The sequence below is a fragment of the Haliotis rubra genome, unplaced genomic scaffold (genome assembly GCF_003918875.1).
Source record: "Haliotis rubra isolate DU_JTF1 unplaced genomic scaffold, ASM391887v1 Scf1583, whole genome shotgun sequence".
NCBI classification, from domain to species: Eukaryota; Metazoa; Mollusca; class Gastropoda; order Lepetellida; family Haliotidae; genus Haliotis; species Haliotis rubra.
In genome coordinates this window covers 1-16,265 of record NW_025765540.1, presented here as the reverse complement: position 1 = coordinate 16,265, position 16,265 = coordinate 1, and the positions used below count along the sequence as shown (strand labels likewise).

At 41.8% G+C, this 16,265-nt stretch overlaps 2 protein-coding genes and 1 long non-coding RNA gene across 3 annotated transcripts; all 3 read left to right on the top strand.

The window, feature by feature from the left end:
• The first annotated feature begins 781 nt into the window (after window positions 1-781).
• LOC124271196 (sodium- and chloride-dependent glycine transporter 1-like) lies at window positions 782-3,791 on the top strand. The gene is made up of 5 exons (XM_046706277.1): window positions 782-941; window positions 1,582-1,713; window positions 2,300-2,570; window positions 2,922-3,054; window positions 3,594-3,791. Exons 1-5 carry the CDS (start codon window positions 782-784, stop codon window positions 3,789-3,791), a joined length of 894 nt encoding a protein of 297 aa, XP_046562233.1.
• Window positions 3,792-5,913: 2,122 nt separating this feature from the next.
• LOC124271191 (sodium- and chloride-dependent glycine transporter 1-like) lies at window positions 5,914-8,757 on the top strand. Its single transcript, XM_046706275.1, has 6 exons — window positions 5,914-5,932; window positions 6,285-6,397; window positions 7,129-7,260; window positions 7,780-7,879; window positions 8,370-8,484; window positions 8,742-8,757. Exons 1-6 carry the CDS (start codon window positions 5,914-5,916, stop codon window positions 8,755-8,757), a joined length of 495 nt encoding a protein of 164 aa, XP_046562231.1.
• Window positions 8,758-8,809: 52 nt separating this feature from the next.
• Window positions 8,810-10,246, top strand: LOC124271192. Its single transcript, XR_006896969.1, has 2 exons — window positions 8,810-8,915; window positions 9,710-10,246. It is a non-coding gene; the product is annotated as an uncharacterized LOC124271192 (long non-coding RNA).
• Window positions 10,247-16,265: the final 6,019 nt, after the last annotated feature.

The following is a 16,265-nucleotide window of genomic DNA, read 5'->3' as shown; positions in this document are numbered from 1 at the left end:
TACCAAAATACGTTAAAATATGGTACTTGTTGGTCCCTGCCTGGCGCTCGGCATTAATGGGTACAACAAGGACTGGTCGGCTCGGAGTCAGTATTATGTGTCTGAGTGGGGTATTCTTGCTTCACTGCGGCATGGTGTCTCAGTGGGCTAGAACTATAAAACCAGCTTAAGTCTGGGCTAGTACAAGCAGCCGCACATACACATACGCACGTCGTCACCTCACCTCACCTCACCTCACCTCACCTCACCTCACCTCACCTCACCTCACCTCACCTCACCTCACCTCACCTCACCTCACCTCACCTCACCTCACCTCACCTCACCTCACCTCACCTCTCACCTCACCTCACCTCACCACCTCACCTCACCTCACCTCACCTCACCCTCACCTCACCTCACCTCCACCTCACCTCACCCTCACCTCACCTCACCTCACCTCACCTCACCTCACCCTCACCCTCACCTCACCTCACCCTCACCTCACCTCACCTCACCTCACCTCACCTCACCTCACCTCACCTCACCTCACCTCACCTCACCTCACCTCACCTCACCTCACCTCACCTCACCTCACCTCACTATTGTTAATATGTACCCACAAAATTGCAGCCTGCGATCATATCTTAAGACCAGAATACAAACATGTTCAGTCAATGTCTCATTACTCTTGTCCGATTCGGATAAAACTTTTTCATTTACAAACTTTTGTTAAACAGTGACAAGTATGACAACGAACGAGACGAGTCATGGGTTTCCAAAGGATGAGAGAACTAAAGACGATATGCATGTGGACAAATATGGAGAAGTGTTCTGCAAAGAATCTGAGGATCAGAGGGCCAAATGGAATTCACGTATTGAATACATCCTCTCCCTTGTTGGCTATTGTGTTGGATTCGGGAATTTGTGGAGGTTCCCGTACGTCTGTAACAGAAATGGCGGAGGTATCAGAAACAATCTCTTTCTGTAGTGATTAAGCACAGTATGTGGCTATGATTACACACTGCCATTTAGAAAGAGGTCAAATGTAAATATGTTATATTTGGGATTACACTTTCTTAGTAAAGTACAAATTCTAGTACTTTTTGGGTTGAGTCCCATCTGCGAGTCAGAGTCAGGCACCTAATTGCCAGCACACAAAGTCAGCCGCCTAGTCCTGTCAGCCATCGCGACTTCCAGTATGTGGATCTGACATTGTTTGATCTGGCTGCGATACTGTTGATAGCACGTTATATATATTTCCTTATTTTGTACATTTTTGCCGGGGTTGTGTGGTAGCCGGATGGTTTGAGCGTTTGCTCGTCTCACCAAACACACAGGTTCTATTCCCAACAATGTTTGAAGCCCAGTTCTGTTGCCCCCTATATATGTTGCAGGTATACAGATGTGTTAAAAGCGGCGTAAAACTATTCACTCAATCTATACCATAATATGTATGTATATACGCTCAACGATATATATTTGAATTTGAATTTATTTGTTGTAAATTACTAAACGAAAAGCGATTGAAACTGCCTTTGGATGTTACAAATTGCCTTCGACTATGTTCTGACACCCACGTTTGGTTGTTTGTTTAATCCACAGGCGCCTTCCTGCTGCCGTTCCTACTCTGTATCTTAATCATTGGGTTCCCCGTGTTCTTCTTGGAAGCCTCGCTGTCTCAGTTCTCCGGAAGGGCGACTCCTGGTGTGTGGAGTTTCTGTCCTATATTCAAAGGTTGGTATGATGTGCATGGATACATTCATTCAAAATTATCGAAGGAAATCAGTTTAGACTTATCGAGCAAAGAGATCCGTGAAAATCCGGGTTAGAATATTGATTTTCAGTAACCCATGCTTGTCGTAAGAGGCGACTAACGGGGTCGGGTGGTGAGGCTCGACTTGGTTGAGACATGTCATCGGTTCCCAGTTGCGTAGATTGATGCTCATGCTGTCGATCACTGGATTGTCTGGTCCAGACTCGATTATTTACAGACCGCCGCAATATATCTGATATGTTGCTGAGTGCGGCGTAAAACTCAACTCACTAACTCACTCACTTGAACAAGGACATTGCTGTCTGCAGTGACGTGAGTCATTTCACGTTCCGTACACAATGCATCTTGTTTATAAATAGAGTCTACCGAAATGAAATTGCTGGAATATTGCTGGAAAGCGGCGAAAAAATAAAACAACTCACTCCTAAATGAAAGTCTCAAATGAATGATTGCACCGGTAGATCGTTTGTACTGCCTCCAAGGAGGCAAACAAACGTTTCTAGAAACATGTAGACAGATTCTTGTGACCATTTGTCATGGAAACAGGAGTTGGTGTCGGTGCCCTGGTGATGAACGTCATCTACATCCCGTACTACAGCATCCTCCTGGCCTGGCCCATCTACTACATGGTCAAGTCCTGCTCCAGCGTCCTGCCCTGGACAACTTGTGGCAACGACTGGAACACCAACATGTGTGTGGAAGACGTGAGGAACGTCACCTACAGCAGCCACAACGGAACAAGCGCGGATGATGCTATTGTCACACAGCGCTGGGAAAATGTCACTCTAGGTCATACAGCGGCCGAGGAATTCTGGCAGTACGATTATTCCTTGGGGGCCATAGTTTGAATTAGTCGTTGGCCCGTTGCACTTGTTGTTTTTCGGCCATTTTTTTAAATAACTTATTAAATCACAGTGACATGACAAAATACAAAATTGAACTTTGTGATTTCAATACAGTTATAGTTGAGGTGTTCAGTAACAAGACCTTGTTGTTGCATCTGATCCCTGAAGGGAAACTCACAATCGCTAATGCAAATGAGCTCAGCACATGCGTAAAATGCCCCTGCCATACCTCGCTGAGGACCAAAGCATGTGTTAATCAACAAAACTCTCAAACGGTGATACCATGTACCTGTTCAGTCCAGCTGTTTCCATCGTTGTTTCAGGTACAATGTGCTGAGTATATCTCGAGGTTTGGAGGAGGTGGGCTCTGTCCAATGGCACATCGTGGCTTGTTTGTTCGCTTCATACGTCATCATATTTCTGTGCATGATTCGCGGGGTCAAGTCAGTGGGCAAGGTAAAACGTATCATATCAGTATTAATGAGTTAAATGTCCGAAGAGGGATATGTTCGATGTCGAAGTGGTATTGCCAATCAACCAGTGTGTATTCTAATTGCAATCACAGATATCTTATATACAACCCAAATTGTACGCGTGTTAGTTGTCAGGACAATGTCTTTCTGAATTACGCAAGGGTCTTCAATGTTACAGCTCCGTCACAATGCCTGTATGTTCGCGAGTCTAAACAAGAAAACAAGTACATCAGGAAACAACATGGTCACGATTCCCGAACACCCGATCCAATATAGTGAAAGTACTAAAAGTCACGATGATAACAACTGCTTGTAGTTGGCATTGGCTATATGTAGCCATCTCACAGATGACATCCTTACCTTGTCAGCTTGTTGATAGGGTTAATTTCTTTGGTCATGTGCACAAGGCGTCCGTAGTTCCAATCCCAGCACGTGACTCGGACATTTTATGGCCGCTGAAAATACATCAGTGTGCATCAGTGTATGTACTGTCAAGATGGTAACAACTGCTTGTTTTTCCAGGCAGTGTACGTGACGGCAATATTGCCGTACATACTCCTGATCATCATCTTCATCAGCACTCTGATTCAACCGGGAGCGGGATCCGGTCTGCTGTACTACGTCACGCCGGACTTCGGGAAACTACAGGATGTGAAGGTGTGTTCAGCAGAATGTACGGCGCAGACCGTTCTTGCAGAGTTCGGTGGTAGGGCTTTGTAGTAGAATCCCAGGGTTAGCAATATGTGGTGGAATCCCGGGGGCAGAGTCAAGTGGGAGAATCCCGGGGGTAACTTCTAGTGGTAGAATTTCGTGGGTAGAGTCAATTAAGTCAAGTGGTAGAATCCCAGGGGCAAACTCTTGTGTGAGAATCACGGCTGTAGAGTCCCGTCAAGTGATAAAATCCCAGGGGCAGAGTCTTGCGGGATAATCCAATGGTAGAATTTGTTCGTAGGATCCGGGTGTAAAGCTTTACAGCAGGGTTATGTAATAGAAATAATGGGGTAGGTAATAGTTTTTTCAGTAGTTATTATTCCCATGTATTTGGTCAAGTGATATAACATCATACAGACTTGACTAAAAGTAAAACATTTTCCATAAGAATATAAGTGCTTGTAAAGGATTGTGTTCAAGACAACAAGAGAGTAACTCAAAAATGTCTCTGTGATCATTTAATAATGAACAAGAATTCTTGGTCGAATATTATGAGTTCGGTGTAATTATTATGATGGTAATTATGACAAGGTGTGGCTTGAGGCGTTTCTACAAGTGATGTATTCTCTGGGACTAGGCTGGGGTTCCATTGGCACCGCTTCCAGCTATAACAAGTTCCACGAGCCGTGTCACAAGTAAGTAATGGTTGAGGAGACATGAGGTGTCAGTCTAATCCTTCCTGGGATACCTCTTCATTCGGTAAGCATACTTAGACCCGTGCTCATCCGGTTTAGATCTTCAGCAACCCATGCTTGTCGTAAGAGGCGACTACGGGGATCGGGTGGTCAGCCCGGCTGATCGACTTGCGTAGATCGATGCTCATGATGATACTGTCTAATTTCCTCTCATACCCAAATATTCGTTTCACGTTAACAAGAATAGCAGTGGTGCACCATGTCCATTCCAAAACCCTAATGTTTGCTATCTTTCTAAGACCATAGGAGTAAAGGTGTCTTTATCCCTGCCAAATTGAGAGACCATATTGCGAGACCGACTATTTTGAAGGCACGAGTTTAGGAATTGCACGAAATTGCGTGTCCACCTTCAGTGTCACCTGGGTGTGATGAGTGGAGTGTATACCCAACTAACGCACAACATGTTCCCAACGATGTGGGAACGTTGTAGATTGGTAACGTCATGACACAACGTTAGTATTACGTCATTTTATAACGTTATGTCACAAGGTAATACCAACGTTGCAAATTTACGCTGAGGAAACGTTATGCTTTGGGCTCCTCACAACGTTATAACAACGTTTCTTATAACTGGGTGCCACGAGCGTTTTATGCAAAGCTTTTCACTTTGAGATTCCTTCTTCTATATATAGCTACAGCCTCAGAAAACACGACCAAAACAACATGCAAACCGTGAAATTGTCAGCTAGGGTGGCTTTGGGGCTGATCATAACGCATTCCTCGTCAGTAAAAGACGTCAACCCTCTGTGAAACTAATGAGTGTTCAGCCCAATTAACTAGAGACATATCCTTGGTGAACAACTGTCGATGCTCTCAGATGCACCTTATTTTACCTTATATCATACTCAAGACAAAGAGGCTTGACATTCTTAAGATGCCCCACATTGTGGGATGTACATATGACGTCATTCCAACCGTGGCGTCACCTCACAGTATCATTAAGTCATGTAGGGATACTTTTCATGTGGATTTGTCATAATCAACTCTTAACTTCTCTTCTTTTACGTTTATCATAAGATATATTTATTCGGTGTTAAGGTGGCGAAGATAGAAGACAAATAAATATCCCCAGTGAAACTTGAACTAGCGTCCGCCAGATGATTGCACACGAGATCAGTTGTATCTATTTCTGAAAGGGACGCCATCATAGTGAGCACGATATCTGAAGGTACAAGCATCTTTGCCGGCCTGGTGACCTTTGGCATCCTTGGAGTGATGTCCGAGAAAACTGGCGTCCATATTTCGGATGTAGTTTCCAGCGGTGAGTAAGGTGCTCAGTTTGCTTTGGTTTTTTTCATCTTACGCCCAGGTTTAAAGTCTAGCGGACACAAAAAGGCGACATCCTGATGTCCACGAAAAACACCAGCTGGAGCTGTTTTACTACAGCTTAAATGTCAAGCTGCGAACAGCTGTATGTATGAGCCCTTTAAATACCTATGGGCGGCCACTATGGTCGTACGTTCAGAAAACATAGACTAGGAACTAGGGAAATGGTCAAAATGGTGATGACATTGTAAAGTGCACTCGCGTTAGATCAATTTGTAACTTTCAAAGCAATGGTCTATTGTTTCAAATAAAACTTGACTTTGTTCTTGTACAACCGTACATGGTTGCATGATCATATAGAAAATGAAATTCCGTTATCAGTCTCTGATATCCCATACTTATATTATATACACAGACATATTATATATGATGAACGTTTATTACAACCATAAAGTCTTATGTACTCATTCAAGGATAAAAAGTACACAAGGACAATAACAGAAGAAAGTTCATACAATACTGTTATTTTATCGTGATGAAGGTCCAGGGCTAGGTTTTGTAGCCTACCCAGAAGCTCTGGCGCAACTTCCGGTGCCTCAGTTGTGGTCCTTCCTGTTCTTCCTCATGCTTCTTGCTGTGGGCCTGGATGGTCAGGTGGGCGTCTCAATGTTGCCATATATGAGTACATTACGTGAGTATGCAACATTGATCGTGAACGTTGTGAGGACAGACAAGCCGTAGTCTCAACAGGCAAGTTTTGAATGCAGACGTTTATATAAACGAAAACTAAATTTTAAAAAATGATAAGAAATCACTGTTAAAAGGAGACTCCTTTGTCCTTCACCAGCATGTTTTAAGAATATCACTCCGTAATGATACTAGGTGTCCACACTCCTGACACGTCATAAATACATGCAAAGACAAGTCAAGTAGTTACGTACATTAACACTCACTAATAGGTACAAAAAGAAAATTGTTTCAAAATGAAAGTGTCCTCCATATGTGCCATACGAGAACATCACATATTAAGAAGAAAGCGTTAGACAAGGCTGTAATAGCCCTCGTAAAGGAAGTACATGATTGGTAAGTTTAGTGACATTGGGTATAATTATTTGGCCGAACAAAGCGGACGCAGACACATTTCCACACAGTGCAAGGGTGTCATTATATTTTGTCTTGGGGCCATTTCCTCATCACAGGGAAGGCAGTGGGGTGGCCTAGTGGTTAAAGCGTTCGCTCATCATGCTGAAGATCCGGGTTCGATTTCCCAAATGAGTACACTGTGAGATTGCTGGAATATTGCTAGAAACGGCGTAAAACCATACTCACTCACTCAGTCATGACAGCTGATTGGAGGACTACTAATGTACATTTTCTGCTTTCAGTTCATGAGCATGGAGGTCATCACAACAGCCCTTGTCGACAAATACCCGAAAGATCTGTCACGAAAGCGTTGGCTTGTAACCGCTGGTGTATGTGTGATGTGCTTTCTTGCAGGAATCTTACTCTGCACGCAGGTAAGATTTACGTTTGGCCCTCGGCTTATGGCTTTGGACATGGTACCGGTGCGTTGAAGCTCCACGTGGAACAAATTCTATGACCTAGTTATGATGCCCTCAAAGGACTGGTTGGTTGGTTGGTTGGCCGGCTGGTTTAACGCCGCACACAGAAATATTCCAGCTGTACGGTGGCGGTCTGTAATTAATAGAGTCTCTGGACCAGACAATCCAGTGATCAACAGCATGAACATCGATCTACGCAATGGGGATACAATGACATATGTCAACCAAGTCAGCGAGCCTGACCACCCGATTCCGTTAGTCGCCTCTCACGACAAATATGGGTTGCTGATGACCAATTCTAACCCGGATCTTCACGGGGCAGGATGCGTGGATATTCATGACCATCATCATCATCACCGTCGCCATCGCCGTTGCTAGTTGTTGTTGTTGTCGTCGTCATCGTTGTTGTTGTTGTTGTTGTTGTTGTTGTTGTTGTTGTTGTTGTTGTTGTTAGGATTTTTATTGCGGTTTCAGGGCGGCCCATACATCCTTCAGCTCCTGGACTGGGATATAAGTGCTTTATCAGCCTTTCTGTTCTGCACACTGGAATGTGTTACCGTGGTCTATATCTATGGTGAGCTATATTTCAAATTATTACCACATGAGTGCCTATTTCTCTGGGCATTACTATCTCTGATGCAGTTAGCACAAAATATAAATAGTAAGTTAGTTTATCCTACGATATGTATTTCCGCTGACTAAGGAGATATACTGAGGGAAAAAAATAAGGGATCACATGAAAGGACAAGTGTTCCTTAGTTTTTCCAAGGTTTCTTCACAAGCTTTGTATCGCATAGCTTGTGAAGAACCTGGAACAAATAAGGGAGTACTTGTGCTTTCATGTGATTGCTTATTTTTTCCCCTCAGTATATATTTTTTTTACATTTTCTTCTGTTTCTATTTCTTGTGGTAAATATAGCAACGTTTTCGTGTTGAACAGCTGGACATGCCTTTAGGTCAGCACGATATCTATTTGTAATTTTATATGAAGCTGAACAAATCATACCTGGTTTGCTGTTAACCTTTGTGTATGTGCACTATATGATGTCATACATGTATTCCAGGTGTAAAGCAGATGAGCAAGGATGTTGAGATGATGATTGGAAAACCACTTCCGATCGTCGTAAAGATCTTTTGGGCTTTCGTCATACCAGCAGTGCTCCTTGTAAGTGATCGAAGGTTGATAATAGGGATTGGAAATCAATTTCTTACCTTTTGCTTATAGCACGAACATCAGGGCTAATTGTGGTCAATTTGATCTATATTTTAAACATAAAAAATGATAATTATTTTAGGTATAAAACTTATTTGCCCAATTGTCCTTCTTCAGCTGATTCCTTTCATAAGGATGTATAACAAAGTATGGATTTCCCTGAGGTGTTCAGAATGCAACAAACTTCATTCATGTTACATGAAGCTTATGATGGATATTTCAGACTGCCTTCATCCTGACACTCCTTCAGTACCAACCACCGACCTACGGCAAGTACACCTTCCCCGGCTACGCCAGCATCATCGGCTGGTTCATCGCCTCTGTGTCGATCATCCCATTGCTAGTTTATATGATTCTGGCTGTGAAGAAGCATATGGCGTCACATACGTTCAGACAGGTTAGTGTTAAGTTCGTCTTATGATAGCACTGTAGGACACCATTATTCCATTGCCAGTTTATATGATTCTGGCTGTGAAGAAGCATATGGCGACACATACGTTCAGACAGGTTAATGTTAAGTCTTATGATAGCACTATAGGAGACCATTATTCCATTGCCAGTTTATATGATTCTGGCTGTGAAGATGCATATGGCATCACACACGTTCAGACAGGCTAGTGTTAAGTCTTATGATAGCACTATAGGAGACCATTATTCCATTGCCAGTTTATATGATTCTGGCTGTGAAGAAGCATATGGCGACACATACGTTCAGAGAGGTTAGTGTTAAGTTCGTCTTGTGAAGCACTACTGGACAACAACTGCGACTTAACAAACGATTCAAATGTGAGACCAATTCAAAGGAAGTCTGCGCCGATTCGCATAAGATCGGTTAAGAATATGCAAATATTTGTTGTTGGTTTCTTTTGTTTTTCTTGTTTATTTTTTTTCCCTTATCTGTTTTTTGTTGTTGTTGTTTTTCTGGGCTTTAAGGGAAGTTGTGATTTGTGTTTGCGCACATGGGCATCTCTGTCAATCAGTAATCTCCCAGTGATGTAGCATGTCGTACAGCAAGTGATTTCGTAAACAAACCAGTGATTGATGGCATAAGCAAAGTCGATTCGAATCGACTCTCCTTTCAGACATGTGAGATCCGATGAATGAATGAATTGAGACAGATGTTCAAGCCAGACTGACATATTGAAGGTATTCCTTGACACAATAAGTATAACTTTTGTGTTAATGTTTCAGAGTATCCAAATGGCTCTTCGCCCCGAGGATGTGTGGCGTCCTTCTGATCCCCTGTACAGGGGGAATTACCGAGACAACCTTGTACATACACAGTATTCCTTGAAGGACCATATGACAAGTGTGTTTACAAAGTAACATGTCAGTGATCAAAAGCTCGTAATATCTTGGCATCATAACATTGCAATACCTCCGTCATCTGCCACCAGTTATTAGAAAATCAATCTTCATTGTACTTTGTATGTTTACGGTATAATGTTCCTTTCGCTAGACAGGGAGTTGTTAGTCATTGATTCCGGGACAGGCATAACATGTGATCAACATTATGAACAACGACCTCCGTCTGAGTATACCGCCCATGTCGAAGAAGATATCTGTATATTTCAGTGATAATTGACATTAAATTTGCAATCAATCTTTGAACTTGTATTACGTTTGTTTTAGGCGGTGTTTTAATTAAGCTTGGGATCCTATTTAACTGTCGTCATTAGCTTTGTGTTGTCAGGATGCTGGTTATCTTCAATAAACAGAGTGAGTGTATGTCTATGTTTAAATATGGGCGATCTAGTGGAAGGATCACATGTTCTGAGTGCTGGTGAAACCATGGTGTACCATGATCAGCCGATTGATACAGTAACGTAGATTGTGGTTGGCTCTTGAAATTTTTGTTTTGTTTGTAAGTGGCCCGAATGAAGTAGGGATCTTTGACCATTAGGTTATGGTATAACATAGTCTTGATCCATTACGTTATTCTGATGTTGAATTAAACGCTCCTTATATAACGTTTACAATGTAGGACTTCACCCACCTGAAATGCAAATATAGAATCTGTTACATATTAGATTCACACACAAAGATTTGACAAACGAGATCAACTTTCAAACACCCAGCTTACTCTTCATATTGAGCACTATTCCTGCAGCTCGAAACTTTGTTGTTTACATATCACAAGTTTTGAGGTACAGTCGAGTCAGATCTCTCTACGGCTCACTAGTTGTTTGAATAATCTTACTGCGATCAGGTCATTAGTTAAGTTTTCTAAACGATTCATGGTAGCTGTACCGGGGCAATGACAAAAATTATATCGATGCAATGCCCTATTTTTCCTGTTTTAAGTTTGCGTGATTGCTCTGTCAGATGAATTATTAACTAGCCATGGCTTTTGTTATGACGGGAGCATGATCTGAAGCGTACAATCAGCTCAACTCTGCCTTTGAAAATGATGCTTCGAACATGGTAAGGGTTCTGTCTGTATATATTTACATCGCTTAGCTTGACAATTAGCAGAACTGTTCGTATCAGATGAACTATTAACTAGCCCTGGCTTTGTGCAATCGATGAAGTGGGAAACTCTCACCCGTTTATGGTCAATTGATAATGATTTGTAAACAAATACACATGATAGAATCTGAAGCGTACAGTCAACTCACCTCTACCTTTGAAACCACGATGCTTCGAATATGGAAAGCGTTCTGTCTCATCTATTTTCATCGCTGCTTGACAGTTAACGCCGTATGGGTGTTAATTCACGATAGTAACTTGGAGTCTTGTCTGAGATGAACACAGCTGCCAACTAAGAATAAGCGTTGCACATGCCAGCCTTCAATAACTGATGGATGATCTATATAAGTATGGTTTCTGTGCATTATCTTTGTGCTAAATCAATCTCACCATCAGATCTAAGTGCTCGTTACTGTTACACAAAGTTCTGTGCACAAGTTAAGTCAGAATATCCTTTCGCAAACTTTGGAACAACCAAGGAACGAAAAGAACAGGTTGATATTAACTAACCAGAAAGCGACGATGACACCATTCAACACAAGAAGTGAGTGAGTGAGTCAAAGTTTATAGTCGCAACTGTAGTATTTCAGCAATATCGGCGCCTTGACCAAGATTTCAGACATACTGACTCCATGTTTCGCTACATTTGTTGCTAGGGGCACTGTGTATTCGCACGTATAATAGCGCGTCGTACCACCGTCTGTAGAAAACGGTAAGCTCGATCCATTACCCAACACCAGGTAGATGTAGCGACTAGGATCGGGGAAAAACCCTTCTGTGAAAATCCATTTTACTAGCCCTTCGTTCACACGGATTGTCTCCCCTAGCACGTTCTGAGATGGTAGCAGTCCAAAATAACGCCCTGATAATATATAGCTTTATTTTGAAACTGAAAAGGAGCCCAGCAGGGGGCTGAACAGAAAATGATGTGGTACAGGGGCTGTGAGACAGACAAGTACAGTCATCGACGAACACACGAGCCGACAGGTGTCAGACAACAGTTTGAAACTACCGTAAAATACCATTTATGTATTTCTGGAACAAGCATCGTGGCCAGGTTTCAGTGTTGACTGTGTATTGATTTCCTTTTTTACTTCTCCTGAGTTTTAAAATGTACTTGCGTCAATGTTTTCAAGAAGAAATTAACCTCTGCTCGGTTCCCGGGGCCTTTGAGGCCAGTTGGCACTAAAATTGCATCGCCTAAGCTCCATGTTAAATTGTTGTGCCTGATACTACAATGTATTCGTCTCATCTGTTGTGCTTTACATTGACACAAGTTTAACAGGATATTGGTCATCACATTAATTATATACAGTCGAAAATATCATTTCACCCATGAAGCCGGTACCCGGGCGTGAAGCCCTGCCATACTGTTTCTTTCATGGTCGTGAGATAACATTGCAAACAGTAGTCCTCAAAATCAATACAATTTAAAGCTTGTCACAATAGCTAATACACTTTCAATCAATAACGACGTATTACAGTAATTCTTGGAACGGTACCGTTCTACGTCAAGGCACAAATGTCTTAAATGTCAAAATCAGGCGATACGAGTCGTGGGAGAACCTAAAGTGTTAGCTTGCACTATATAGTCAAATGTGGCACGTGCAGTATGTGGCCTTGACTTTTGCTCTTGCCGAAATATTTCAATCTGACGGTCAATAATCGGAGCCACTTGATGTCTGTACGAAGCTGCATCATGTCCCTGAAAAGTGAGGGATGAAATTATTATTTGTGGAATTAATCCTTCATGGGTTAGAAACGCGATTATAATATTACCTATGGCTTTGTGCAAAATATAGACTGCGCAACAAATATGACCACTACCATGTTTGGAATGTAAATTTGTGTTGAAAGAGTACTTATTCATTTGAATATTGAGAAAATACCCATGTTTAAGATACCATTGACACCAGTGGTTGTCTTATCCGATATATTTATTTCATTTATACTTTTATTCAATTTCAAAATCTATTATCATTCTTTAGATGCTGAAAGCCAATACAGCGTACTCACTGCTGGCCTTCAGTATGTAAAACTAAAATAGAACATACGACAAAATCTAACTGATAGATTTACTAAAGTATATTATGTTCGTCGGTGAGTGAGTGACCGGAGTTTAGTTTTACGCCGCTTTAGCAATATATCATGGCGGGGACAACAGAAATAGGTTTCACACATTGTAACCATGTGGGAAAATTGAACCCGGGTCTTCGGCGTGACGAGCGAACGCTTTAACCTCTAGGCTACCCTGTACCACCCCTTTGTTCCTCAGTGTGTATATATTGGTGATTGCCGTACCGCAAACAAACCTCTGATCATTGAACACGATACCCAATCCAGATACCTGAGCCGAGGGAATGACACTTGACATATGTTTCCAAACAAAACACAATACTAAAAAGGACAACAAGGTCACTGACTTGCCTTTTTTCACAGAAGTCATTAATACTATCTCCCACAGTTTAAAGCCTCACATACAACTGGCAAAGAGGTGAACAGGTGCCCCGTGGATTTAGAAGGATGCTTTCTCTCTCACCTCAGTGTGAGAATAATGACTGAGTAAGACGACTCTTGTCGGTAAAAGGACTACTTACATCTACGAAGACATCCTTCTTTAGCAACAGCCATTCTTGGAGGAGACGGAAGCCGTTTCATCATTACCCAGGGTCAACCAATTGTCCTTCCCATGATTCCCACTTCTGACCTAGAAGAATTATCCTACTTGTTCCTGAACAAGGAGTCGCCTTTGATCGCAAATGCCACGAACAACATTGTTCCACCACTAGCGTGTTCATATATGAGGGGACTCATCCACACCAGCAGGTACTGTCCAAAGAATAGCTCAATAAACTGTATCTGTGAAATGAATGCAATAGAATAAGTACTCATTTGCAATCCTGCAATCTTAATGATATCAAATATTTGGCCAAAGAACGAAAACCATTTTGCACGACTGCTTGCTTGTAAACAACGTTATCTAAACCGATGCAAAAGATTATTTCTCCGGATTTCACGTGAGCACGTGTCTGGGATGTAAGGCGTCGGTTTTCTCGACTAAGGTCCATACAGGTAGCAAAGTACTAGAAGTCCCCATGGTCCCTAATATGTTGATCTACCTTCCAGTTGTTTAATAAATATTATCTTACGTTGTAAAACAGTACCGAGAATCTGTATGCTACGTTTAGACACCATCTGTAGCAGTCGAGGAGTCTTGATTGATCTTTTGATGACTGGAAATTATAAACATATATATGTATATTATAGATACAAAGCTGTTCTGGTCGAGAAACGAAATGCTGACTCCAGAGTTCACAGAGTCGGTCACTGTTTTCACGACTGGATCATGTCAGCCAAGGGTTTTGAACGTTTAATCATCGCATGCTGATTGATGCCTCTCTGGCTCACGGAGAGTTCGACATGTAACAATCATGGCCGCCATTCCCTGGTAATCTGGAATAGGTGTGGTATGAAAACAGGGGAAACAAACATGGATGTTGGGATGAGGGCGGTTACCGGTATGGTTCGCTGAGAATGCTTATATGCTGTCTGGGTTTGACAATTCATGTTTTTGGCTCTTGATTCTGTTGTTGATGGAAGGGATTCGCCCATATAGGACTATTCACAGTTGTATACATCCATGGTTGTATTACCCTAGATCTGGAAATGATTTCTGATCATTGATCTGGCTTCTGACGTCTAAAAACACAGCTATTGAAATGACGTCAAATAATGAGTATGGTAATGAATGATTCATTTGTCCCTTCTGACGTTATTTAGACTTACGTCACAATTGAATTCAAAATGACATAAAGTAAATGCTGCATGGATGACGTAAGCAATATAATGTCGAGAGTGGAAGGATATATTTACTAGTGCGGGTTAGCGTGTTTATTAGTTCACTTGATATACAACGCTATAAGTATTGATCTGAAATCAGCTCTGCATATCTTCAGTTTTGGTTCATATTCCTCATGTTTTTTTTCGGCCCGCATCCGGCAGAGGCGGCATCTCGCTACCGACTCGTCACGAAGTGAACCCTAGTATGGTGATCTACCTTCAGTTGTTATGCGATGAATAGCCCATTTTTACATTGCTTAGTGTCCAAAATAGTTGTTTACAGGATAAAGATATATGTTAATAGTTTTAATTTCATTTTGTGATAATCTAGTAATTTTACTGTCAGCTTCGTTGACAGGTTTTATAAATTATGGTTATTTATGATAAATATAGAATTTGATGTGACTTTAAATCTACTCCTCACTTTCCTTTCTACTCGCAATACAGTACGGCCAGTCTGATAAACCCGACAACGCATCTATGTGTTAAGTTTCATAGCCATGGTATAAATAAACTTAAATCCCACTCTGATCCGTTGTCTAATTATAAACGTTGAAGTGGTCCAATAGGACGCTCTGGCTTGTTAAAATATGCTTCTTGTCCTCAAGGCGCGCACTAAAATCGCTTACCTGCCTGTCATGTTTCTATATTTATCGTATTCAAATCAATTGTATCACGATTCGGACCCTCTCCAGCAGGAAAGCCATTGATGTTGGCTGAGGGAGATTGATGGAGGAACAGTGGCCAAAGGGTCTTTGAAGATTGTTACCGAGCATTACCTAATTACTCTTACATTTTATGACAACTATGAAATTATACTAATTACCATATTCTTAATTTAGTTTAATCAGTCAAATTTGATGCTTTGGGACTGACATTTTGCATATAGTTTGAAATATATGATTATTAGCTAAGTCTAATATCTATTCCATCAATACTAAGAAGAACCGTAATATTAACTGATTAAGAATATCTTGTAACAATGCATGATATCTGGGATAAAATGGGGATGAAAAATCATAACACTTCTGAAAAGGTTCTAATTTCACATGTTGAATAAATTCCGCCACCCACTATAGCGACCCAATAGAGTAACTGTCACGATGGTAAGTTGACACATTTAGAACCTGATCGCATATTCCTGACGATTAACATCAGTAACACCCTGACCCGTGAAGATCCGGCTAGAACTAATCTTTGTGGCGCCCATATGCTTGACGCGTGCAGGCCCAGGGCGGCGTCTTGCCAAATCGAATTGTCAGGCTTTGCTGACTTGGATGGCACATGTGATCCGTATCCAAATTGCAATAGATAGATGATCAATCACTGGATTGACGCCGGATTCCGTTGGCGCAAACCAAAAAAACCTGCAAAACACCCTTTATACCGCCACCGCCGCCGCCTGCACCGCACCGCCACCACCACCGCAAAGAGAAAG

What these genes read in the sequence shown, in the direction of transcription:
- LOC124271196 (XM_046706277.1), top strand. Translation starts at nt 782, where the DNA reads ATGCATGTGGACAAATATGGAGAAGTGTTCTGCAAAGAATCTGAGGAT. An exon ending in TTTCTGTCCTATATTCAAAG is followed by an intron (nt 1,714 to 2,299) that starts GTTGGTATGATG and finishes TCATGGAAACAG; the next exon opens with GAGTTGGTGTCGGTGCCCTG. An exon ending in GGGTCAAGTCAGTGGGCAAG is followed by an intron (nt 3,055 to 3,593) that starts GTAAAACGTATC and finishes TTGTTTTTCCAG; the next exon opens with GCAGTGTACGTGACGGCAAT.
- LOC124271191 (XM_046706275.1), top strand. An exon ending in GAATCTTACTCTGCACGCAG is followed by an intron (nt 7,261 to 7,779) that starts GTAAGATTTACG and finishes TTGCGGTTTCAG; the next exon opens with GGCGGCCCATACATCCTTCA. An exon ending in TACCGTGGTCTATATCTATG is followed by an intron (nt 7,880 to 8,369) that starts GTGAGCTATATT and finishes CATGTATTCCAG; the next exon opens with GTGTAAAGCAGATGAGCAAG.